This window comes from Rhea pennata, chromosome 3 (genome assembly GCF_028389875.1).
Source record: "Rhea pennata isolate bPtePen1 chromosome 3, bPtePen1.pri, whole genome shotgun sequence".
NCBI lineage: Eukaryota > Metazoa > Chordata > Aves > Rheiformes > Rheidae > Rhea > Rhea pennata.
In genome coordinates this window covers 88,661,706-88,688,421 of record NC_084665.1, presented here as the reverse complement: position 1 = coordinate 88,688,421, position 26,716 = coordinate 88,661,706, and the positions used below count along the sequence as shown (strand labels likewise).

General features: G+C 38.7%; 1 protein-coding gene across 1 annotated transcript; it reads right to left on the bottom strand.

Moving 5' to 3' along the window:
• Positions 1 to 2,790: 2,790 nt before the first annotated feature.
• On the bottom strand, positions 2,791 to 26,716 carry RRAGD (Ras related GTP binding D). The gene is made up of 7 exons (XM_062572766.1): positions 26,398 to 26,716; positions 18,063 to 18,358; positions 17,429 to 17,628; positions 16,284 to 16,398; positions 10,317 to 10,459; positions 8,547 to 8,695; positions 2,791 to 6,619 (listed from the first exon to the last, which is right to left on the bottom strand). The coding sequence occupies exons 1-7, from the start codon at positions 26,543 to 26,545 to the stop codon at positions 6,468 to 6,470; spliced, it is 1,203 nt and encodes a 400-aa protein (XP_062428750.1). The 5' UTR covers positions 26,546 to 26,716; the 3' UTR covers positions 2,791 to 6,467.

The window sequence follows — 26,716 nt, the reverse complement described above, 5'->3', positions numbered from 1 at the left end:
GGCATTTATAATCTGTCAGGAGAGTAGTAAATTTAAAGTAAATATCGCCATTGCTGCATTGTGAGCTTTGGGAAGACTTGTAGCACTTGGAATGTACTGCTACCTCACAGAAGGAACGTGGGATATGAAATATGAGATGGAGTTGCTGAAGGAACAGGTTTGGAAACAGTGCTGAGCAAAGGGACCAGGACTGGAAAGACTGAGCCGATCAGCGTGCCTCTACTACAGAGAGCTTGCATTTGGCATTTATGATGATGTGAGCTCAGACAGTGTGACAAATGGCATACCGAGACAAGAGAGCTCAACCAGCTGCGAGGGGAGTATTGAAGGAAGTGATTTGCAAATCAGACCATTCAGCTTGCCAGAGGATGATTCAGTCTCTGAAAAGGGCATTGCAGGAAAAGTAGAGGGAGTATGGTTGCAGCCCTCAGTGCAGGCTTTAGAGAAGATGTTGGTCCCTGGGACTGAGTAAGGGAGGGATATGATCCAAATCATTTTGATTAGCCTTTACTCATTTATCCAGAAGGCACATTCCTGTTCTCTACAAATGCTCTTTTGCGAAAAGAGTTGGACATTTTCCACAGCCCAGATGGCTGTGGTTATTATCAAAGTACTCCCCAAAACTGATGTGGATTTGTATGAGCAACACGGGCAAATTCAGGTAACAATTGATTTAACTCCAGAACTAGTAGGAATTGTATCACGGGTCTTTGGACCGTTGAGTGATTCCAGTGCACTGTGGATGGTGAGGCTCCTAGAAATCCCAGAAATGCAGGGGAGCATTATAATATTATTGCTAGGGTATTCACAACTCCATCCAGTTAGAAAGCTGCATCAGCAGCACTAGAGGAACCCCTTGCTCCCAGCATTGGGTGTGAAGATCTTTGAAAGTGTTATTGGCTCCCAAGCGGTGGAATGGTTGTTTTGTCTAGTAGAATAGAAACTGAAGAAGGACTAGAGCAATAGGCAGCAAGGAAGCAAATCCTAGGCATGACATCAGGTTTTGTGCAGAAAGGAGCAAGGTAGCGGCCTAACTATAAGGATTAGCAGCAGTGATGAATGGAATGGCTGGACCCCTACTTTAACATATAAACACCTAAATGCAGACATGAATTCATCTGGATCTGAAACTTACAGTGCTGATGAGAAAGTGAGTTAGGACTATAGCATTCTGCAGTGCTTCCCCTCTCAGGGAATTGGCATGACCACAAAATATAATCCTTTTCATGGACAGATTGAGGTTCCTTTTGAATGTAGTTAGGCTGTTCCTTTTCCCTACTCTGAATAGAGGCTGCTCCAGAAAAATACTACTCTCTTGATCTAATATCCACTTCTGATTTCCAATCTAAATGTGTTCCTGCCCAATTTATACTCTCTTTATATTTGTACCAACACTGCCCTTTAGTTTAGCAGAGTCCAGAATGGCTTTCAGTTGATATTCAGGAGAGTAAAATCTATATAAAGGGTGAATCCAGCTGTAACCACACAGGCAACTCTGATATGGTCCCATAACCTGCTGCTAGGGCACTACTATGTGGGCCTTTGAAGACCACATTGTGCAACTGAGCACACCCAGACCACCTCCACATGGTTTACCGTACAGATGTGCATCCTGTTGTGACCAACCCATGGTCTTTTCTTGACTTGTATTTTGTGAAAGAAGTCTGTTTGGAATACACTATGAAATGTCCCAGCCTGTATACTATAGCTCGACCACTCTGTATTTTTCTCTTTTTATTTCTGCATCCATCTATAAGGTGTTTATCAACTGTAATCCCAACCCTTCTAAAATTGGTATTAAGCATGCACTAATAAATAAAAAAATAAAAGAAATGGGGTTTGTGTGGTTTTTCTCCACCTTCTGGTACTCAGCAATTCAGAAATGAATAATCCTTTCTTTGGGCGCAATTCCTGGTATTGGTATTTTTAAGGAAAGTACTCAGCAGGTTATTTCCTCCAAATAGTCTCTTAAAAATCTAATACCTTATCAAAGAAAGATACTGTGATAGTTTAAACCAAGAGATGTTGCTGGCAGATTGTGTTGCATTATGTCAATTTTTCCCCTTGATGTCTTTAGCTATTCTAATCCTTTCTTTTAAAATGTTCTGAAGCCTACAGAGAAATGCTTAAAAGCTGATTGCCAGCACAAACTAACTTGAATATGAATACATGTATGTATGTGTGCTTATGTGACAAGAAAAGCGTAACTTTAAGTATTAGTACCATTTAATGTATTTTATACCTGTACAGAATTCAGATGCTTTTGTACTTGAACAATATCTTTTTCAGTATTTTTTTTCTCCAGATTTAGCCTGTAGCTCATAATGCGTACAAGCCAGTGAGAATAGGTTGGCAGGGTCCACACAGACTAGGTGCTTGTAGATAGGTCTGACCTACCTACAATGAAACATCAGAGTACGGCAAATAAGAAATAAGGCAGAAAATATCAGTGAGAAACAAACAGGAATAGTTTGTTAAAGTTTTTTTTTTTAACTACCATTTCCAAAATGAACCCAGAAGCAAAAGAATTTAAATATAGCCATTTGAAAGTAAGTACCTAATGTGACCTAATGTGTGACATGACTTAATGTGTGATTATTAAAGTGGTAAATCAAGTAGGACTTCAACAAGATGCCACTATAAAAAAAACAGAGGAGTCTGAAAATTTCACAACCAAGTTCAGTTATTTCTAATTTCCCACAGAGCTGAGATGGGCAAAGTTGATTTGTCTATCTGTAACTAAGAAAGTTCACATGCTATTATCAATAAATATTCAGAATTTGCTAAGAAATTCTGGTGTCAACTATTTAATTTCTTTATCGAACAGGGCAGAGAGGAAGTAGCAGTAGCAAAAAAATGACTATATAGCAACACCGTGCTTACCATTCAGTAGGGAAATAGAAACCCCTCACCAGTCAATGTAAGACAAAAATATTCTGCAGTGATTATTGCAAATGAAAGGGACAAGAAATGTATCATTAAAGCAAAGAGTTTCTACAATACGTGACCTGTTCTTGTTATTTGCTTCAACCCTTCAACTTAATCTGATGATGTGCAAGAATGGAGGAGGTTTATAGGTCTGCACTACTCAGAAAATGTTAGCTCTGCATAATTAAAAAAAAAAAAATCTCTGTAATCCTTTGGCAGAATCAGCTCCCTTAGCATAAGAGTTCATCACTGTAGTACAGTTTCATCTGCAAGAAAAGAAAACCTCGAATTTTTATGCTTTAATGAAAAAAACTGTTACATCACAGATGAGCTCTCAATGATGTATTTGAAATATGCTTCATCAGAGTAGTTTGCTCCTGCTGATTACACTTCAAAATTTCTATGCTAATGCACAGTACAACTATACTCACAGGATTTTTAGAAAGACATGCCAAGCATTCTAATAGTTTCAACAGCCCATGTCCCAGTGCATGTTTACACATTTTAACTCCTCAAAGAATCCGTGTCATTAAGTACTCTGGGCAGCTGCCTACTGAATTACTTTAGAGACTTCTGCCACTGCAGCAAGTTGCTAGAAGCAGTTCAGCTTCAGAGATTAGGAATATGGGACGTCTATGGGACACTAAGTCGGTGTGGGTTTATCTGTTCAAACTTAAGAGTATTTTAAAGAGACATGGCCACTTCAATAATGGTTTCTCCCACGTTTAGGCAAATCTGATGACACATAAAAAAGGAGACTTACAGATCAGCCATTTAGGAAATATTATGTAGCTCAGAAATTGTTTACTTCTTGCATGATTTCCAATTAAAAAATAAGTATCTCTACAGTGCTATGCCAGAATTAGGTCCTGTAGCATAAGGGATGTTTTTTCCCTTGAAAATAAAAACTAGAACCTCAATAAAATTTAAAAGAAAGAACAAGAGACAGAATAAGATGTTCTTCAAGAACAAAAAAACCCTTGCATGCCTCACTGTTCCATCACTTCAGCTAGTACATGAAAATCTGAAGTACTGACTAGAAAATGACTAGAAGTGAAACACACTTGTCATTGCCTAAACTGGGAAATACCAAAATTAAACCATAAAAATAACTTTAGATTAACTATCAGAGATAACTTAATGGTAATGGTAAATGAAGGGCTCAAATAAGGTGAAAGTCTCTCTAAATATAAGGGTATACATGGTTATGTAGATGTAAACTAGGAATGCTCACACATAGGGCCAAACATACAGAAACCACATTCTTTAGTCATGATTCATACCATAGGCAGTATGAAATGACACTGCTACTCTTTCAAGTATCTGGTCCAACAAATGACGCAGCCTGGTAGGTTGTCTCATATTCACACATACCTGAAAAGAGGCAAGGGAGAAGACTGGGTCACAAAGATGGATTTAAAAAAAAATGGTGGGTTAAAAAAAAATAAAAAAGAAAAAAGAAAGACTGCCCTTCAGTGAAGGTACTGTGGAACAGATTTGCCAGAAGACAGCTACTCCCCATCATCAGTGTAGTGTACTGAGAGGAAAACTCTAATGGAGAGGCTGGCCAGAAGAGCTGCCCTCTCCTAAGAAGACTGAACTCCTAAGAATTTGAACTCTTTGTAGTTTTGCCACACTCTGCTTATGTTACAGGGGCTGTCATTATCCTTCACACTGGCACCAGGACCAACATTTCTGGCTATTTACGCTGTTTCCCACCTTCCTGAGCAACCCAAACTGCATTACTTATCAAGCGAGACTAACAGCCCAGCTCCATCTATTGACTAACCCCCTTTTCTAAGAACTCCATATATATTTGATAGACTCATGACAAAAGAGCCAATATGTTGCAGAAGATAAATAAGCAAAGCAATGTGCATCAGGCAGCAGTAAAGGATTGGAAACCATGGTCTCTCTTTAGGCTGATGATCAGGTAGATAGAGTCTTTGCATTCAGTGCCAACTGGTTCTTCTAGTTTATGTATTCAGTGCAGCACCATAGCCTGAAGATCTGTCAACATGCCATACATAGCATACAGGAACTTTGCATTTACATTGAAACCACTGTTGAATTTAGGCTTGTTTATCATAGACTAAAATCCTCTTCTTTTTCCAGAGAAGCTAGCAAACACCAGGGACTCAGAATCATAATTAAAGATGCAGCACTATGCTTTGCTTTAGCTGGAAAAAAATAAAAATAGTAAAAGCTTTCAAATTCAATCAATCAATTGCTTTTGTCTCCACAGCTGTTTCAGCTAGGGGCAGTTTAGCTGATGATTGGGCAAAGCATAGTTCCCCTCACCAGAGCTGTTCTTCCCACTAGGAACTAGAATTTTTTATCATTAATTAAACAAAACCAGTGAATATGGAATTCAGAAGGTAAGTTTTACTTCTTCTTGAAAGTGCTCTGGTGTCCTGGTTGATCCTGTGGTAAATCTACCCATGATCAATATTAAAATAAAAAGCACTTATCTATGCCGATTACTACAGCAGGTAGATTCTCCAGTCCTCACGTTAAAGATCTCTTTGGATTTCAATAGCAGATGTACCCCTATTAGGGCTACCCAGTGCAAAAATCTTTAGAACTTCCTATCAGTACATCTGAAGTTTTTGTACTGGCATGATGAAGAAACATACAGATTCTTCACTACACCAACTGCAGATGCACAGACTCTCAAAACAAGCCTACCAGTAAATTCAATTTTTCACATACACCATCCTCTCCCACAGCCTTATAAAAATACCAATGTCAACAACATCAATACCAACACCAATATAGAGCCTTTTTACAAAACAGTTATCTTTATAGAAAGGTATTTTAGTGGTATACGTTGAGGTAAAGAATAAAAATAGACCCAGCAGAGCGTATTACCAGTGTTGTGGAGAACTCCGGGTAAAATTTGGCCAAAAGCCTGTTTTATAAAAGCTAATATTTACCTACCAGTTATGATCTCTGGCAAGGTGCTTATTGCTATCATACTTCAAAATAATTCTTCAGTTTACAAATTGAAAAATATATTAAATTAGTTCTGTATGAATGTTCAGTATTAGCTGTCACAAATTTTAAAAGGCATTATATCAAGTTTTCTTGATTGTTTACTAACCAATTTGATTTTAGCAGGTAAATAAACTACAGCAAACATTTTACCTGACACCATGCATCAAAATCACCATAAAAACTAAGTTTATCAAAGTTCAACTCCACAAGGAAAACATGAAAAAGTGCAAATTATGTACCCAGTATTTCTGTCACAGCTAATTTTTCTTAATATGGCATGAAAAAGATTTACAGCATATATTAAGAAAATTCTTACAAGTGTTCACCTCAATGCCTATATATACAACATTTTGCTCAAAGTGCTTACTATATGAAAAAAACTGATTGGATAAAAATATTTAAACAGTGCTTTCTGAAGGGTCAGGGAAAATTCATATAATACATCAGTCCCATCTGTCTTCCTCTTCACTCAGTGCAATGAGATGCAGCAGTCACATCAACTTGAAGAAAAGCTTTGCTCTCCACCTGCCAGTAAGCCTCAGTTACAGTGGCATTCTTGGTGTCCCATTGGGGGTAGGTCTTTTATTTTTTCTCATGTGGCTTTGATGTTTTCGAGATCTCACTACTTTCATTCGCACTTCAAATACTTCTTGTATGGCTTTTCGAAAACAATGGAAATTGTAGTCTATTAATCCTATAGAGACAGAAGTGTTTTCCGTATTAATAAAGCCTTGCACAATCAAGTTAATAAAAAAAAAGGGGCTTATATTCTACATTTACTGAAATATTTCATTTGCTCTCTAGAGGTCACAATCAGTGAATCTTCTAGGCAATTTTTTATATCTACGTAGAAGCACATTCAATAAATGTAAGTAATTCAGTGAGCATTATAGTTTCATACTATGACCTGTATTAAACATGCTTACTAGTCTTACAGAAAATGGACCAAAAAAAGTACATTTGCAGATGAAGGTTTAATTTAATTAAGACCTTTAGGGAAATACTCTGTATACTAAGATAAAAATTAAACTCCTTCATAAATTGTGCGTCATTTTATAACTGAAATAAAAATGAGTAATCGAAGAATTTTGGTTTTTGATATGTAAGCTTTGAAATGTATACTCAGCAGAAATATTACCAAGTAATAACTTTTCATAAGACAGTTATACCTCATCTTATATTGTAATTGAAAAATAATACCTTAGACATGTTGCTAAATTACATATATGCATAATAGGCAAAGTTACCACGCAAGTGGGCTGAGCGCGATCTCACAGAAAAGCTGTAAAGCCATATTGGCATTCAATCTGAAGACTTGCTGAGTGCTACAGATTTTGTAATACTGCAATACAATTTTAGGATTTTAGTACTGAGCTTATGATCTCATTCAAGGTTAATGCCATAAGCTCTTTTAATTCAAATACTGCAGTGTTTTTCACTTTAATTTCCCTAACAGGAGATGATACATATTTTAAGTGGTTTAAATCTGCCACATTACTACTACTTCTCCCCCGCACTGGAATTGTTTTCCCTCTCACTGGAGTTCAGACAAAATATTATTTGGAATTCACCAGGGACAACAACCCCCCCCCCAAAAAAAATCTGCACCATTATACCAGAGTTGTATAGTTAAAATGTACTAATTACAGCACCAGGTGTCCCAAACTCCGTGGACACAAAAACCTGACCACCTGACCGTTGTTGACAAAGCCTAGTGAGCGTTTATCCAATATGGTGTTTTTTCTGAAACAGTCTTGTTAGCAGGTATGTCAATGTAACACAGTAAAAAAAGAAAGTGACAGCATCTAACATTCCTAAATAATAATGCTCATACAGCTGTAAAAGAAAAATCTGAGCAACTGTCTCTAAAATGAAAGCTAAATACTCTTGTCAATCCACCAGCAGACATATCGTGAGTACTGCATTCACAAACACATCAACACTGCCAGGTGAATTAATAGCACAAGGAGGCGACACAAGCCAAGATGATGACGGTTCCTTCTTCAACAGTTCAGTTTCAGTCTCAGGGCGTTTGACTAAGATCAGTAACGCAGTGAACACCATGCCAGTGTACAAAGTGATAACAAACTAAGCTTTTAGTACAGAGTTCAACCAAGGTTAGAGAGATTACCAGTTTTATGTATTTTAATTTCAAAATATTAAAGCTGTCCAGTTCATAAAGATGCTGCTTCTCAAAACTTCCTTTCAGAGGCAAGAAAAGCAGAAACATTTTTATTTGCCAGCTTCAGTAATTTTCCCTAAGTTACAGCATGCAAGCTGTTTCAAATGCATATGTTAGTGCCAGTAAACAGAAAGCAATGTTAGCTAAGATAAAATGACGCTTTCTACTGTTGCAAATGGAAACTCATTGCAGTGGATGTAAACTGTATGCTTTGGTATCAAAAATCTGTCAAATACATTTATGATCTTATCCTATCTTAATGCCAGCACAAATACCTCATACCTTTAAATATAATGTTCCGTAAGCTCCACTGAGGTGTATTTACCTTTTTTATTTGTGATACAACTAGAAACTGTATCAGCAAGTGACAATCACAGAGCTATTCATTAACTTGCAAATGTAAAGAGAAAATAAGACAATATTAGACAAGGGAAAATACCTTTTCTCTCAAAGCTTTCTTCTCTTACAAAGCAAACAAGAGCAAGGAATTTTGTCACTTCTTTCAAATAAAGGACAGTTGTATTGTTCAGTTTTATGATTGCCATTGATTCTTTGTCATAAGGAGTCCCAGTGCCATCATCTTTGAGCCTAAAGTGCAATGTTAAAATAAAAATAATAATTAAAAACACACACACAGACATAAGATAAGCCACCAGACGAGCTAACAAAAGTATCCTGCTTTGGTTCTTTCATCAAATAATCTCAAACTTTAAGCAATTTTCATTTTATCAATCTGTTAGGAAGACTCTTCTCTAAACCACACAGAGACAAAGAGATTAAGTTATTTATCCCAATGCATACCCAATCTGAGATCTGGGGCTAGAAAACAGATCTCTTAACTACCAACTAGCTGAATTGTAGCCCAAATTTTTCTCTTATTTCTAAACCATATATCACAAAGTTGTCTGTTTTCTTAATAATGAACTATACTATGCCTTTATCTAAAATGCATCAAACAGTAAGTCCGTACTGATGATTCCAAGTCCAGTAACCTGGCTTGGGCAGTGGCAGCTGACTAATAGTTCGAGCCATCATGAGACCTTCTTCATGAGATGTTTGTTTTTGCAACACTGCATGATTCTCCTTCACAGATGATATTCACCATGTAAGCTTCGTATCTCACAATTCTACCCTCACTACTAAAAGCATGCACAGATTTTGTTAAACGAATAGCTATCAGCTATCTCCAAGAACTATTGCATCATCAATATATTATGGCAGTAAGGAGAACAAGTGAATTGTACTATCACATCTCTGTACCTAAAAAACAGGACAAAAGGATTTTTGGTGACAAACACCAAATAATTATGCAAGGATAGTGTCAGAGAGACATCTTTTGAAGAGAAAGCCCCACAAGTGCTGTACAAATAATAACTAAATGCATTATTTTTTGGACTAAACCTGACAGGTATAGTACAATATAAAAAAATTTTACAAAAGTATTGAACAATTAGATGTGATTTCAGAGTTCCAATGGTTATTGTGCTCTTTACCAGGGCTTTCCATTGTAGCTTCTCTAAGACTGCAAGAAACCTAAAAATCAGCAAGAATTTCAGACTACATTTTCTAATACTATGGTTTAACCTATAAGTCTATTCATTTTAATGCACTAGTTCTACCTTAATGTGCTCCTGCCATTTCCAGGAATAGCTGGCATTCCACTTGGCCAAGGGCCAAGCCATGTAAAACAGTAATACAACTTGTAAGGAGATGTACATGCTACTCCAGAAGTTCTACAGCTGCTAATGGAAAAAGGATAGGAAACTGAAAAAAACAAGGCCATAGAGGGAAAAGAGGACCAACAGATGACTGAAGCAAGAGTGAAGCAGCTCTTTGAGGCCATTAGCTATTAAACAAAAATAGTAAATATAACTTGGCCTTTATTAAAGTGGCAAGCATCCTTCTGTTAAGTTTGGCCAAGAGAACAAAAGATAATATTTCCTTTTATTAAGGATGGTTACTTCCCACTTTTTCCTCCAAATAAAGTTTTTAGCATAGCAAAAGGAAGGTGTTCACAACAGAGGCTGTGGCAGAGAACAGTGCTTCTGGCTGACAGGGAAACCTGTACCTCAGAGAGCTGCTATTTCCTCCTTCTGCACAGCCCTGACTACTGTAGCACATTACTCATTCTTCTTATTCATCATTCTAATTTTGAGGTCATTCAGAATCTAGGTACACAGATCTACAAAAAGATTAGCAACTTACTTACCCATATATACAAGATATGTCAATCACAACATCTATCATATCACAGCAGAGCTCGTAAGTCTGCATATCCACTGGAGTACTGTCCGTTGCAATATAGATTTTACTGACTACATCAAATAAAAATGCTTTTTCAATCCCAGAATTCTATTTAAAAAGAAAAAGAAAATGGAAATGGAAACCATGTCTTCAAATTAACACCAAACTTTGTTCCCCTATTTGCCTATTATATAAAAAGCTAGGCTGAGTAAGTCAAAGAAATTTTGCAATCAGGCTGATTTTGAAAGAACTGTACAGCACTCTCATATTTTTGTAGCAAATAATGATGCTCACAAACTTTCTAATGAAGATCAAGGATCACTGCACTGACCTATACATACCTGCTCAAAAAAGCTTGCTTTAACATTCACAAAGCAGAAAAGAGCAAGCAGTAGAAAAAGGAGTTTCTGCATCTGAGCAGACATAATGCCGAGTCAGACGCCTGAACTCCCCCACTCTAGAAAATATCTGGATAGCTTACATTTATTTTCTGTTGAAAACGCTCCAGAATAATCAATTTCGAAGTCAGACTTTTGGGGTCTTGCTCCTGACTGACAGTGGACACAAGAAGAGGCCTGTAATTTAAGGTTATTCTAGCTGGACATACAAAGGTAAAAACAAGAAAAGAAAATGATATAATGAACAAGGAGGAACTGAAATACTGAGAGCAGCAGGGACCAGGAACTAACTTCTTAAGGAAACTGAGAAATTGTCTCATCAGGATCTTTAACTGTGGTTCTGCTTGACTCCTTAGAACCAGTATTTTGGTGATGATCTTTCAGCGTTCAAGTAGCATTGGTGGTCACAACCATGTTAATACTGCTGGCTGGCTAATATAATGACAGCTATGTTCTTGTCACTCTGCCAAGCTGATTAAGATGCACTCTATACTGGAGATGTATCATGTTTGCAGCTCTAAGAGGCTAGCCAGGATTGCTCAAACTCTTTGTGTAAATAAACTGCCACAAGCCTCTGTTTCCTGAAAAGAGAGGAGAAAATGTGTACTGTTTAATCGAAAACAGTAGCTTTGCTCGCTGACACCAAGGGATTGCAACTGCCAGGAGCAAGGGATTGCAGTTGTTCTAGCATGAACACAAAGAGCAATTTCTCAGTATTGCTAAGGCTCAGGCTATCAAATACGCTTCAGAAACCAAATACACAGGAAGAGAGAAAACTTTCTCCTGTCAAATCAGATTTTTTCCATATATGGGCTTCCCCATTAATAGCTTGGGACTGTTGCCATAGCAGTTTGGTAATTACTAAACACATTCTGAAAAGCCCTATATTTTAACAGCTTCAACTTGTTTTGCATTTACATTTTTTTTCATCTTCTCTCTTCCTAAGGGAGCCATTCAACAAACAGTTAAGAGACTAAAGTGACCTTCTCACTTTCCCACACATAGCTGCAAAGATGTCAACCTAGCTATGCTACTGTGCAATAGCCAAGAATATTTTGCTCAGTTTCATTTTAGGGAGGTTTGATTCTTCCACCAACACTTATGGAACTAAAACTGGAAATATCCATCAATGATGTAGTATAAGGCAAATTTCTTGCACCTGGTTATGGAAAAGACTATGAATAGCACGCTTCAGTAATTCATTAATAAAAATATTATCCAAAACAAAAGTATACACTTCGGATACTTTATCTACATGGATACATGGGCTGAACCATATCATAGTATCACAGAATCAGTAAGGTTGGAAGGGACCTCTGGAGATCATCTAGTCCAACCTCCCTGCTCAGCAGAGTCACCTAGAGCATGATGTGTAAGTGCTAAAGGCTGATCTCACTGCTATTTACAACTACCTAATGGAAGCGTGCAACAAAGATAGAGTCAAATTCTTCTCAGAGCAGCAGAGTGGAAGGACAAACGGCAGCAGATAAGTTGGAATTCTGATTTGACACAAGAAAAAAAAAGTTTTTACCGTAACAGTGGTCAAATACTGGAGCAGGCTAACCAGAGAGATTGCAGAGTCCCCATCTTTGGAGCTGCTCAAAGCACAACTGGACACAGTCCTGAGCAGCCTGCTCTAACCAGCCTAGGTCTAAGCAGCAAGTCGGCGTAGCTAACTTCTAGAGGGCCCTTCCAACCTACATGGCTCTATGAGTCTATGTTCTCTGAGCACTAAGAATAAAAACGTATATATATTTATTTTGCTTATTCTGGTCACACGTGAGAGTTGTACAATTTTAATTTTCAAATAATACATTAATTCTTACAGCACCTCAAGCTTCAAAATATACTGTCAAATAGGATTAATCACAGAATTCAGGGTGTACAATAATACCTACAAATATATAAATAGATACCTGAAATATATTGCCAAAAGGTTTATTTAGAAGGAGAAGTAATTTTAGACAAAAGAGTTTGGAGGACAAACTCTGTAGCATCACTGGAGGATAAACTCCATAGCATCATTCACGAGGAGCTGGTTAGAAAATCTTCTATTATAAAAGCAGACATATAGCTATAAATTCAGCTGTAGAAGTAAAGTGACCTTTAAAATATTAAGATTTCAGTAGCAAATATAAGAACCTTTTTTCCATCTCTAGAAGGAATGAGAATTCTAAAAGATTCAGTCTGTCTATTCTTGCAGTGAGAGTTTAAAAACGTTTCCACTCTGAGATGTCCACCATGGCTGGTGGTAGGAGCAGCAGAAAATCTGAGTAGTAGCTGAGTAGAATTGCAGGTTGGAGCTTGGTATCTTAATTGAAACCACCATAATCTTCAGTTTAAACTAATACGTTATGCTACGATCTGCTGAGAAACGGGAACCGCTTTGTTTCTGTTGACCTTTGTATGGCAACAGAAACTTCTGCAAAGCAGTACGATGGTCTGCCAGGAGTAGTAACCATTTAAATTGTATAGACATGACTTGAAAGATTTCATCTGCCAGAGCTTTTGGTGTGCCTTTAACTGACAAGAGAAAGAACTTACCACAGTGCTTATAAGGAAACAGCTCAGGGAAAAAAAAACAAAACAAAACAAAAAGAAATTATAAAAATAATTACAAGATCATAAGAAGTCAGGAAACACTGGATATAAAAACACTATTCAAAGAGACATTATAAAACTAATGTTCCATAGCAGAAGATGATGGTAAGAAAACTATTTTTCTAACTATAGCACAAGGCACTTTATTAGAGAACAAAAGCCAATGGCTGCCTTATTCAGCGGAATGAAATTCTGCCACTGACGTCAATGGAGCAGGGTAAGAATGAGCATAATCATGCCAGACTAAGAAAGTGCAGTATGCGCAAGGAGCTCCTCTGTTCACTATGGAGTGTTTGATAGAGATGTCCCATGGCTAATAATAACAAGGCAATCCACTGGGAAAAATCCTCTGCTATGTGAGACTTCATGTTGGATATTAGGTAGCTGAATTCAAGCCATGTCCTTCAACTGTAATAGGTTCGATGGAGCAGACTGCAGTTTCTATTCTTTAAATGGGATGGGTTCAGTAAAATTGGTGGTATCATTCCCACACCTAGGTTAGGTGAAGTGGCATATCCTTTTCCTTCTTTAAGTTATGAACAATAAGCCAGGATTTGGCCCTTAGAAGTTATTTTTCAAGAAACTTTGAGGACATCAGCAGTCACTTACACTTAGGCATGAATTTTGGACAGTTATTTAAACAGGCCTTGTGGCAAATAGAAAATTTAGTGAATATTAAACACTATATTTGGATTTACAGATTGTGAAATTTAAATATTTTTTAAAATGTCTAATTTTATTTTCTCCATGATAACTCATTGATTGTTTCTAATGCACATTTTTCTAAACAACAAAAAAGCCCTAAAAGTAAAAAGGAAGATCCACATTCTCATGCCACATAATTGGATTACTCAGTATGACCATGGCCGTTAGAAAGCAGATATCCTTCTACATGATGCTAATACAGCGTTAGCGAAGATTTACATGGTTTTTAATGCCAAACCAATGGAATAAAGAATGTAGAAGCTCACAAACTGTGGCACTATAAAAAGTTATGCAAATACTTAGCATAACATAATATGAACTTAAAGTGATGACAGAACTATTTTCATAATCGCCAGCTATTTGTGTTGGAAAGTTTTCATGGCATAAATTAAAGCATATCCTCATGAATACTGCTCAATCGCAAAAACTAAACCAGAACATCAATTCCACACTTTGATATCCAACACATGGTTTCCTGAGGTATGACCAAAATCCACATCAAGACTCCTAACCTGATTTGTGCTCACTGAGTTGTTAAAGTGAAGAGGCATCCACTATTTAATTCTAGCCTGGAGAATCATGTTTTCTCTTTCTATGGTTGCACATAAATTCATTCTGAGTCTCCTACCTACAGTGCTCTTCCACTGTAAGTGGAAGTTACAAAGAACATCCAGGAACACTTTTTCAAAGTTCTCATTCATTTGAAAGAGTTGTTCTTCCTTACCAATTACATGTGACATTCTAGGTATTATTGAAACTGCCTCCTGGCTGTCCAAAACACACAAAAAACTGCCATCAGTCATTCACAAAAGATCCCATGATTGATTTATCTGGTGGTTCAGTACAGACTCTCCACTGATTCCAAGCAACAAGCAGACTCCACATAGAGACCAGAGTCACAGTCTGGGTGACTGGGATGACTGGCACTAGGAAGGCAATTATCTAGAGGAAAATAACTTGAAGACTGTGTAGCATATTCAGCATAATATCTAATTCTCCAGAACTGGATAATCATCACCCTTTCATTACCTTTCTACCCTATCTGGAGCTCAGACTGAATGATAACTGACAAGTAGTCCAGCAACTTTAGTTGAAATAGTTTACTGCAACTAACTGTTTATTATGAAGTAGCATCATGTATTGCTTATCATTAAGACAATGGGTTTTTGAAGAAAGACCTTCCTGTAAACCTGACCGTCCCTTTCAGCAACACATCCAACTTCTTTTTCTCTCTTCTCTCTGTAATTTCATACTCAGTACTGAAAGACTGTGAAGTCTAATTTTATCTTACCAGGCTGTTGAACAATATTAAATTATCTCATTATGTGAAAAATCACAAAAGGGGACAACAGAATACCTTACTTGGAAATTGAAGCTTGACAAATTTGTGCTATATGCAGGGTGTAAAATTATAATACTGGGAAGAAGAGTACACTTTCATGACCTACAGTGAGCTAACTACCACCAAAAAAGAGAGTTCCTCCTTTTCCCAACCTAACCACTCTGTAACCTTTGCTCATGGCCATATGCTCCCACATCTTATTTTGTGCCAAAAGAAAAACTTTTTGGACTCCTTCATGAGCTGCTTTTAACTAGACAGTCAAAAGAACTGGACAGTCTTTTGCTGCATTAGTGTGTACCATAGTGATTCCATGAGGCAACAGGTGAGTGCCAGAACCAGTACAAGGAGGGACAGGGACCACACAGACAGAAACAGTGGAACATACAATCTCCCCTTCAGTAGTAACAAGCAATCAGATATACAAAGCTTCCCAACTGGCCTTGAGCATAACTTTGCAACTTGGAATAGATTCTTATCTCTGGAAACTAAGACAAGTGAAGATTTTCTTGAGAGGTAAGCTTCAATAAAAAGTATAAATAATTCTAGGAGGCATTATACACTGTTCAACCTAGCAGGTCAGACTACACAACATTCCTTTTAAAATTTATTTACACAGATTTTAAGTATGAGAAGTACTGACTGCTAACCCACTTCATGTGTTGTTTTCATTCAGTAGGTTACTGTGAATATCTCAGTAGCACAGCAAGACTGTTTAATAGACAGAAAGATGGGGCTGAGCTTTGTGTCACTACATTTCAACAAATTTTTGTTAATATCGCTAGAAGCTCACATTGCTCACAGTCTCTCAGAAGGTTCTCAACAGATATCTGAACATGCGTGTTGTACATAGCTGGATCTAAACACAAAGTACATAACAAGTACTTACTGAAATAAAGATGTTAAGTAGGTTTTCCAGTGTTGGGAGCTGTGGAATCAGTTTCTGTACCACTTTGCTAAAGGCTTCAAATATAGAATGATCATATATGCTTGTCAGATAAAAGCTGGAAAAAAATGTCACCATATTTTCTTTTTAGCCACATACTGTGAACATGATGTACCTTGCATATGAGTGAAATGAAATATTGTCAAAACACCAAGTGCCTAAAATTATGTAATTATCCCTTGTGATCAAAAGTTACATGTTATAACTGAAATAGGACTTTATACAAGAAACTATATTCTCTTGCGATTACATTTGGCATGACAGTACATATGTCTATAAACAAAACCCTACATATTGTAATCTAGCACTTGATGTAGAATTCTATGATGTAATTCTCATCTCGATATTCTTAGTAAAGCATTTTTCATACTGCAAGAGAGCAATATGACTGAATCTGTATGTTGTGATTTACATTTCGAAAGCTCTGGATTCATTCAACAAAATGATGAAGTCAGTTGTTAAAAGCTCTAGGAGTTGGCATGTTCATCAAATGGGTGTCTTTTTAATACACCTGTACTTGGCTTTAAATCCTAAGAATGACATGAGAACGTGATGTCTCCTAGTTTCTAGTCTGAAAAAATACTTTTATTATTATTATTATTATTATTATTATTAGCTACAATAATCTGCTTTATTCACAGACATAATGCAGTTACACAGCATCTGTTTCCCAAGTGGCTCTGAGCAGGCTGCAGCAGTAAGGCCTAGTGGCTGGAAGGGGATTATGAGATAGAGGATAGCTTTCAAAGAAGGCAAAAGGGATATGATTGGCAAATATAGTCTGCTGGCAGCTGCCATCTTCCAAAGTATTTTACTTCAAGATGGCAGCTGCAGCAAAAACTAGTAAGGCAGGTTTATTCATCATCTGTTTGTAAGCACTTCCCCTCCCCATCTTTCCCTTCAAAAGAGCACCCAGAAAAAACAATCCTTTGTTGAGCTCAGGTCAAATGCAATGCCTGTGACTAACCTTTTCCTTTACACATCAAATTCTTGTTGCCTGCTACTTCAACAGAACAGAAAATTATAACTTGTCAGGTAAGCTGCTCTCATCTTTGACTTAAGATTCTTTGCACAGCAACTTCCCTCACCTGAGGTGAATCTTCTCCAATCCAGCATCTGCAAGGTCATCATTTGCCCTCTGGTGAATATCTCTTTGCGTTTCAATCTTGTGGTCATCAGATAAGCCATCCACTTTATGGATAAAGATTTCAAAGTTGATGTCTGGATTCACTTTATAGGCTCTGGTCACAGTAAGATGTAGCCGAGCTAATGCTTCCATATAATCATCCTAATGAAGGAAAAATAAAGGCTACAACTGTAGGAATGTTAAAAAACATATACATATAATACATAGTTTTACAATTTGCAATGTAAGACTACATTCAACAACAGCTTAAGTTTTTTGTTTTTTTTTTCATGATATTTTAAGTAGAAGCCTGAGTCTACATCCAGCACGTGCACTGAGCTCGCGCTGTCAGGACTTGGGAGTCCAAGCAAGAAGCCTGAGATGTTAAAGTAAACTAGTTAACTGTTTTTGAACATCCTGGAACAGAGACATTAAAAATAACCAAACAGTTCTTCCAGTTTTAATTACTTTCTTTAAATGCGTGTCCGTAGCCATAAGTTAAGTCATTTATTTGCTTTAGAAAAATCTCTTTATGCTTTCCACTTCATTTCCCTATTGCTGAAGGAAGAAAAAGCCCCCCCCCCCCCTTTTAATACCTGAGAATCAATAACAAATATCAGTGCTCCTGTGCCTCTAAAAATCATCTCATAGTCAAATGTAGGGTCAAAGAAGTCAATTTGCCCAGGAAAATCCCATATTTGAAAGTTGACAAAGGAGCTATTGGAAACATCCTCTCTGCAGATCTTGTTTGTGCTCTCCAAGAAGAGGGTCTCATTTGGTGACATTTTGTGAAAGACAACTTTCTGAATGGATGACTTCCCACTTCTTCTCAATCCCATGAGCAGGATTCTTGGCTTAACTTCAGTACTGAAGGGATCATTGAAATCCAAAACTGAATGAAGTAACAGAAGAAAAATAGTATATTATAGCAATATAATATAATCACATACAGACATGCTAAAACATCTAATTTGATTCTCCATCATAATCAGCTGCAGGTTTTGAAAATATATTTTTGTGTAGTAGTTAAAGAATATACTCTTAACTAAAAGACTAGCACCCTTTTATAACCCTTCAGCAATTCTCCCACAGCAGCCTGAAGACTGACTGTTCAATAGCTTTTGGCACGAGGTACTTTATGAAACACTGTAATTGGCATCATAACAAAGTTGGTGGGTTAGACCAACTAAGGAAACAGGATCTGACTGTAAACTCTCGGTGAGGTAGTCTCAATCTAGCTTCCTCTTAGTTTTCAAGACTTGACTCTGATTGAACATTTTCAGTTTCGTACACTAATATGGGAAGGGGAGGGAGAGTTGCCTAGAGCCTAGATACGGTAATTTTAGACATTTAGAAGCAACAGAAAAGCATTTTCCCTTCCTTATCCCGGTCTGAATTTTGGAGGAAAACTGACACATCTTAAAAAGGCAAAGAATTATAAGTTACAGTAGAGAAGAATAGGTAGAACAGATATAATTTGATTAAAATGTAGAAAAGCTGTGAAAATATAAATAATTTATTTTTAAATAATGACAAATACACTTGATACTTGCGTAGTATATCCATCTGTATAAATCAACTGTATTCTTTCTCCAAAATATATACCTATTACTGTTTGGTCCAAAATTTATAAAAATACATAGAGGGCATGCTGTTCTACAGCATGTAGTATCATGCAAAAAAGAAAAAGGCAGTTTTTATTACTTCACTGAAAATATTTAGTAGAAATAGAAAGCATCATGAAGGACAGATGTGAAGTACTGCTAAATACCATTTTCAAATTGTCACTGGCTATTCTGGAAAAATATTTTATTAAAAAGCGTATCATTTTTTGCCTACATTTCCAACTTTTCAATAGAATGTTTTTGGCAAGGGAGAGAAATAATCTTACTTGCCTCCAAAGGAAAAAGGCTTTGATTTTTGTTTTGTTTTGTTTTTAAATCATAACTGCAGCAAATCACTAATCTGATACAGAAAAGTTTTCTTCACATTATTCTGCCCTATCAGTTATTTCTGAAAGATGGTGCATCATGACTAATGCATTGTCCTTCCTGGAAATCCCTGTAAAGCTGCTCAGAAAATTCACGCAAACTGTTCTTCTCACTATATTATCTTTGAGGTCTTCCAATAGCTCTGTTTCCTTGACTGCAGTAAATACAGGCTCTCTCTGCCTTTCAGGTTCCGCACAAATTAGTTCTGCCACATCGCAGCATAAAATAAATCCCTGTCTGTTTCCTGCCCAACATGCAAACTCAAATTTCAAAACATGTTATACATACCAATACTAAAGTGATTCTAATAATAACATCACTATCCCACATAAATTTCTAACTCAGCTTTAAAAAAAAATCTCATCCAATTACACATACCCTTGACAATAGATAGTTACATCATGCTGGTGGATAGGAGGAGTGAGTTTGGGTTAGTTACATGTGTGAACTCCAAAGGCCACAGGAGGGCTTCTTTCCTTTAAGAAATTAGACATCACAGAAGCTATACAAACCAAGAGGACAACTTCCTCTGCAACGGGACTTACAAGATAGCATTGGGCTCATGAGGAGTCCATTTCTAAGTGGTTGGGATTTCACATGATATTGAAAAATTAGTCTTACACTCTGTAAGAGGTCCTTATCCAATAAATATGTTTACAGTACATTCCCTGCCTATCTGCAAAACAAAAGCCTGGGAACACACTGATTTCTTACGCTACCTATCCTAGTTTGAAACAAGTGTCACTAAGTTGGAACACTTTTTATCGTCAATGCAGTTATATTAGCATAAAGGTATTTCTGGGGGTAAACTATTCTGTTACATCCATAAGGATATAAATATACAGCTATCCACACCTAGGGTATACTAGCTTAATAGTTTCAGGTATCTCTAATCAAAATAACTACATTTAAAGTAGGTCTGTAACTTTGAAACATCCTTTGATACCAAGCTGAAAATGGTACTGTATGTGAACATAAAAAGCTGTCAAACACTCCTGTGATATCCTGTCTGCAGTGTCAAACACAAGCAGCACAAAGAACTGAAATGCCAGTGCTAAGCCTAGGCTCACAGCACACAGTGGTCAGGTTTAAATCACTATCAGATAGCAGGCTAAACACACTAGCTGTCAGGCAGAACGAGACTTCTCTCACTAACTGAGTAACAGATTATTCAACATTAATTCAGAGCACAAGACAATTACTTTTCTTCCTCCTTTTCTGCTCAGATGAGTTTTGAATCACAGGAAAGGGGTACAAACATCTGTTTGTGCACATGTCCTTCTTCTATATACCCTGCACGCTTAAGTGACCAATTTTATTCCAAAAGTACCAAAATACAAAAGAAGCAACTTTAGGAACAGCAATTTAAGTTTTGATCCTGAAGTTCTTGGACAGGCAAATACACTGAAGTTATCTGGAGTTCTTCTCAAGTTAAGACTGTTGATCAGGAAAAACTAAGTTGGTGAGCAAGAAATGAGCAAGAAATTTAGAAGAAAACCTGTCAAAGAAAGGAAGTTTATTAAGTCTTCTATCCCTTTTTTGTCATCCCCTTAGAAGTGGTTTGTATTACTGATTTCTTATTAACCTAAAGAGAGACATGAATTATAATTAAATATAACATGAGGTAAGACTACAGCTTAGCTACTCAGCACAGTGTTACCACTACAGAAGCTAAAGCTACACAACAGCTTCTATGTACTAATGTTACAGATATTTTATTCACAGTCAACCTCTAGGCAGAGAGGACCCAGAAAAGAACCTGTCCATTTATTACAAAGCCTAAGGAGCTGAAAAACATGGAAAACTTGAAGGAATCCTTTGCAAAGAAGCAAGTTTCACATCCAGAAGTGATGATCAAGTCTGTACTCTGATCTTCAAGCCTGATACACAGCTTTTGGAAACAGAAGAGTGGGATGTGCATTAGGAATGCATATAAGCTTGGTTTATATCTGTTCATATCTCCTGAGTCTTAGTTACCCAAGAATTACAGCTTCACAAGTGAATGTCTTACAGTGTCAGCATAAAGCATCCCTTTGGCACCACCTACTGGCTCATGAGTGGGTATGTCACTAAGTCCGAGCCCAACTCACTACAGTAGCTGAAACAGTGTTGAGAACTCTTTAACTCTAGGATCCTATGCATTTTAAATACATCTGAAAGGCCTTGATGTGTATTACCACATACTGTGCTCTTGTCAATTATTATCTGTGAAACACTGTCAGGTTGGAGCAGCGCACAGATGAAACTCCTTCAAGCAAAATAGCTGCAGGAGGTGACGTCGGTAACTCGGTAAGATGATCAGAATTTCTTCCCTGTGAGAGTGACGGAGCACTAGCATAGGTTGCCCAGAGAGGTTGCAGAATCTCCTTCTCTGGAGATCTTCAAGGCCCGCCTGGATGCAACCCTGTCTAACATGCTCTAGGTGACCCTGCTGAGCAGGGGGGTTGGACTAGATGATCTCCAGAGGTCCCTTCCAACCTTACTGATTCTATGATTCTATGACCATCCTCCTAATGAGCCACAGCCACTTTTGCTAATCCATGGTCAACAACATCTAGAAAGTAATAAGTTGCAGTCAACATACTGCTCTACTCTTCCTGTCAACCTGAACAGTCACAGCAGCATCATTCTGTGACTGGAAAAAATATGTGCCACAATACTTCCCCATGAACAGAGGAATAATAAACCTTTGCTCTAGAATGATGCTACAGTACTTTATATTTTGGTGGATAATGTCTTGTCAATAAATCAAACCAAAGATCCAGGATTTAACAGAGTTTCTTCCACCCCACTCTGTTCTTTAATGCACAAGTTTTCTACAGATGCCAAAAACACAGCCATGGTTTCATTAAGGTGCATATATCCATACATTCTGCAATTTGTAAAGCATTTTGGCCATCAGAAGGGAAAACAATTTATTCAAAACTTAACAAAAATAGTTTAAAGGCTTTTGTAAAGCACGTTATTCAAAGAACAACCTTCTGGCTGATGCTTTATTGCATTTTTCAAAAAATTAAATTCCAACTTGTTCCGTATGCAACAGAACTTACAAAGTCTAATTTGCTATGGATTTGTACTTTGTGTCCGCTTCCCACCACAATAACCCCGACTTCCCCCATATGTCTTATGACACATCCTCCAAATAACAGATGTAACATGCTGTGGCTGATCTGGAGCTAAACACATGTCAGTTGGCTAGATAGTTCACACATGTGCTCTGGTTATCCAACTGCTGCCAAAGAGAATGCATACATCTGCTCAAAGAGGCTTTCATTTGGGTCTCTCTCCTCCAAGAACCAGCTTTCAGACTTGCAGGAACTTAACTATCTTTGAGACTTTTCTCCCTTCTTTCAAATTTGGTTGAAAGTGGTCAGCAGTTTCCAAAGCTCTCATAAGCAACGAGAAAGGAATGAGAAGACAGACAAGCTAGCTACATAATCCCCTTTTCTTTAAGGCCAAAAATTTGCCTTATCTAAAAAGTATCTAAAAAAATATATACTTTAAATAACTTAGGGGGTTACATTGCTTTTATATTAAATTTTTCCAAGCTTGTATATTTTTATTAACTGGAATGATTACTAACTAACAAAGAACTGCTTTTTACTACTGCTTTATATATACACTGAAAGAAACATAGTTACAAGTGAAGATAGTTATTAATGACCAGAATGAACATCAACTCTTTCACTAGTCAGACTTACTAAGATTTTGAAATCCTGCCCATTCAAAGATAGGAAAATATAAATGAACAACATCCGAACTTAAGACTAAATTGCAAGTGTTATAGCACTTTCCTTTGAGAGAGAGTTAGAGATTACCTTATATGTAAATGAACTGAATGATACACTGCCTGCCCACATTCTTTTGCAAAGTGCATGACAACTCCTTCTTTAATTTGCCATGGAAATGCCAGTAGATTTATCACTGCAACTTCCCAGACGAGGTTACAGAGTGTGATTATAATACGAGTAACAGAAACGCTATTATCTGTTCTGTAATGAAAAAGATAATTTTTCCTCTTGTTAGCTGAAACAGATTTCTTATTTCATTCATTTTTGCACAGAGCAAATGTCAAATTTTAACCTTTATGTACAGGGGACATATCACTCCCAAACTTTCCACTTACGTACCTCCAAACCCATTCGTTTTATGCAATTTCCAGTACTACTATGACTAATACTTCCAGCACATTAGAGTGCTGCCAAGACAATAGTCTTAGGAAACACATACATTGAATATCTTCAATGCTAACAGATAGCCTGAGCCTAAAGAGTTAACAGAAAAAGTTCATATGCAATCAAGTAAACTGTTCAACTACTGTGGGTTTACAAATATTGCAGAAATGCCTGGTGGAAGGAAATTCTTGTGGCTAAAGTAAAGACTCAGAACCAGAAGACCTGTTCTACTCTGCCACAAATGCTGCACACTGCAAGCATATGACTTAAAGCTACTTCCTCAGACACTATGCAGAAGATCTCCCCATTTGTAAATACTTTTTAATTGCACGTATCAAGAAGATGACTAGGCTTTATGTAACTAAGTTCTTTAAGGTCTATTAATATGACCCCATGTGTAAAGTCAGAAGACTGAGGAGGACAAGAGCACTGGTTTCAGCATTCAAGTGGGTGATAAGAACCAGTATGGGCTGAGAGAGGACCAACAACAAGTTTTGAAATCTCCCACATGCCTGCAAGCACAATTTATGTTTTTACTTTTACACCTGGCTTCTTCCTCCCTTCAACAGCCATGCATAGAAGTCACTCTCCTTTTATTGCCCTTTCACTCTTTCTATACAGAAAAATGGAGTCCGTGACTCTGAATTTTGCGCTATTTACTGCATAGATCCAGGAAGAGATGGATAAAAACTAGGAAAAGAAAAGACCCTTCCACTACAGCCCAGTAAGTGTTAAGTACACAAAACTCGGCTCCAGATCCCAACCCCCTCTCTTAAATATGCGCTCGCCCTCATTCTCCAGAGACTTCAGAAGCAAACAGAAAGCCACTGGATCTGGACAGTTAAAATGACCCTTTGTTTTAATCCTGGATAGGAAGAGGTCACTGCATGGACTATCTTGTCTCGCTCTTCTGGATATAAATGTTTGTTTCTATTAAGCAAAGTATTCTGATGTTATTCTGAATAAATTTTGAAATCTTTAGCAATTTAAAAAGTTCCTGTTAAAAATAGCCAAATACCTCTGAGGATGGAACACGGATTACTTCCCTATAGAAAATACCAAGATAGTTTAGCACGAAATAAACATGCTAAAATATATTCTCCCTGCATCAAAACAAACTGGCAATTCCTTAGCAGTTTCAAATAAGAGTTTAGTTAGTCTCCGCTAAAGCTTTACATTCTGGCATGCTGCATACCTAAACTCATACCATGAATGAATAACGTTCAAAATACCAAGAGGAATAATGTTTTTTCTCTCATATGAAGCTGTATTAGTCTATGTGATACCTCCCTTGGCAGCTTGTAGGACTGGGCCTCTAGGAGGAAAGGTTCTAGCATGCCAATAATTGAAGTAACCTTAAAACATACACTTTTATTATGCTCTTATAAAAAAAAATGCAGTTTTTTTTTCATCCTGATAGATCCAGAGTTCTCCAAGCTCCTTTGTGAAAAATATTTCAGAAGAATGAATTCATGTTCTGAATGAAAGCAACAGGCATTGAGTTGGCATGTCTTTTTACTGAATGAGATTGCTTTTCCTGGTAAACCTGTCCTTTCCAGCATCACCGTCCATATTGTCACAGACATGCCACGAGTAATATGGGCCCTTATATGCACAGACAACAGACATTTAGCAGAGCCTACCGCTATGGGGACTGACATTCACAGCTGCAAGGCAGCCCTGGATACAAAGCTGTGCACGGCTGCTGCCTTTTATAGCCTGACACCCGTCCCCCCACCTCCTTGGCACACTCAAGTCACATCACCAGGCTGTGACTCCTCACTTCTGGAACTAACTTGCACCCCAAAGAGGTGAAAAGAACTGAAAGACTTTTTCCCCTTTGCACTTTTAACCTCCTTCTCTGCTCCCACATTTCCTTATATCTGACACCCTTTGCTCTGCTCCTGTGTTAAGAGTCTCTGTGACCCCATAGAAGAATTGCCCCACTATCCCTGTCCCCTCCACCAGTCACTCCACAGTATCCCCTGACCAGCCTTGGCCTCATAGCTGACCCTTTCTCACTGCCGCCTCAGTGTCCCCCAGGCCTGCTCCATCTCCAGGCTCCTATCTCCCCACATCTCCAGTTTTCCTTCCTTCTCCCCAGGCCTCTGGTCCCCAGCTCCCATGATGCCCTGCTCCCCCCCTTGCCCCAAACCTCCACCCCCAGAGCCCAGCCTTGCTGCTTCCCAGACCCATATGCAAGCAGAGCCAAGCTTGACTCACCTACAACCCCCCACCTTGGTGCTCAAACCTTCGCCTCCTCCAGAGGCGGCTGGATCTCACCCCTCAACATTCATGCTTCAGCCCACACCCCCATCCTACTTCACCCCACACCTGCACCCAGGGACAGACCCTGCCCCACAACCCACACCTCAGACCCCTAACATCTCACCCCACACCTGCACCCAGGACTACCCCTGCCCTACAGCTCACACCTCAGACCCCTACCCTGCCTCACCTCAAACCTTAACCTAGGGCCAGACCTTGCCCCAAAGCTCATACCTCAAACCCCTACACCTCACCTCACATCTGTACCCCGAGCTGGCCCCTGCCCCACAGCCCACACCTCAGACCCCCAGGCCGCCTCACCCCACACCTGTACCCTGGGGTGGCCCCCACCCCACAGCCTACCCCAAGGGCAGTCCCTGCTCCCGCCGGGCCTCCCGCAGCCCCCGCCGGCCCCTTCGGCAGCAGCCCCCCAACGCAGCCCCGCTCCCCACCGCGGCAGGGCCGGTCCCGCCGAGGCCGCCGCGGGTGGCACTCACACGTCTCGTCGCCGCCGCTCTCCACGTCCCCATCCGAGAAGGACTCGGCCCCGTCCCCGTAGCCCGCCAGCCCCACGATCTCTTCCTCCTCTTCTTCCTCCTCGTCCCCCGCCTCCTCCTCCTGCAGCTTCCTCGGCACCTGGCTCATGCCGGCCGCGCTCCGGGGAGCTCCCCGCCGCCGCCGCTCCGAGGGCCCCTCTGCGTGCGGGCGGCCTGTGGCCCCGCGAGGGCAGGCCAGGCGGGGGGGACCAGGTGCCGGGCTGGCGCCGTGCCGCGGCGGCGCCCGCCGCCTCCCCTCCCCCGCACGCTGCTCGCCCGC

Excerpts from the sequence above, each read along its gene's own strand:
- RRAGD (XM_062572766.1), bottom strand. The coding sequence starts at position 26,545 with ATGAGCCAGGTGCCGAGGAAGCTGCAGGAGGAGGAGGCGGGGGACGAG. Across the intron at positions 18,359-26,397 it reads GAGCGGCGGCGACGAGACGT|TTTTGGATTTCAATGATCCC; the intron begins GTGAGTGCCACC and ends TACTTCATTCAG. Across the intron at positions 8,696-10,316 it reads GACATATCTTGTATATATGG|GCTCAAAGATGATGGCACTG; the intron begins GTAAGTAAGTTG and ends ATTGCACTTTAG.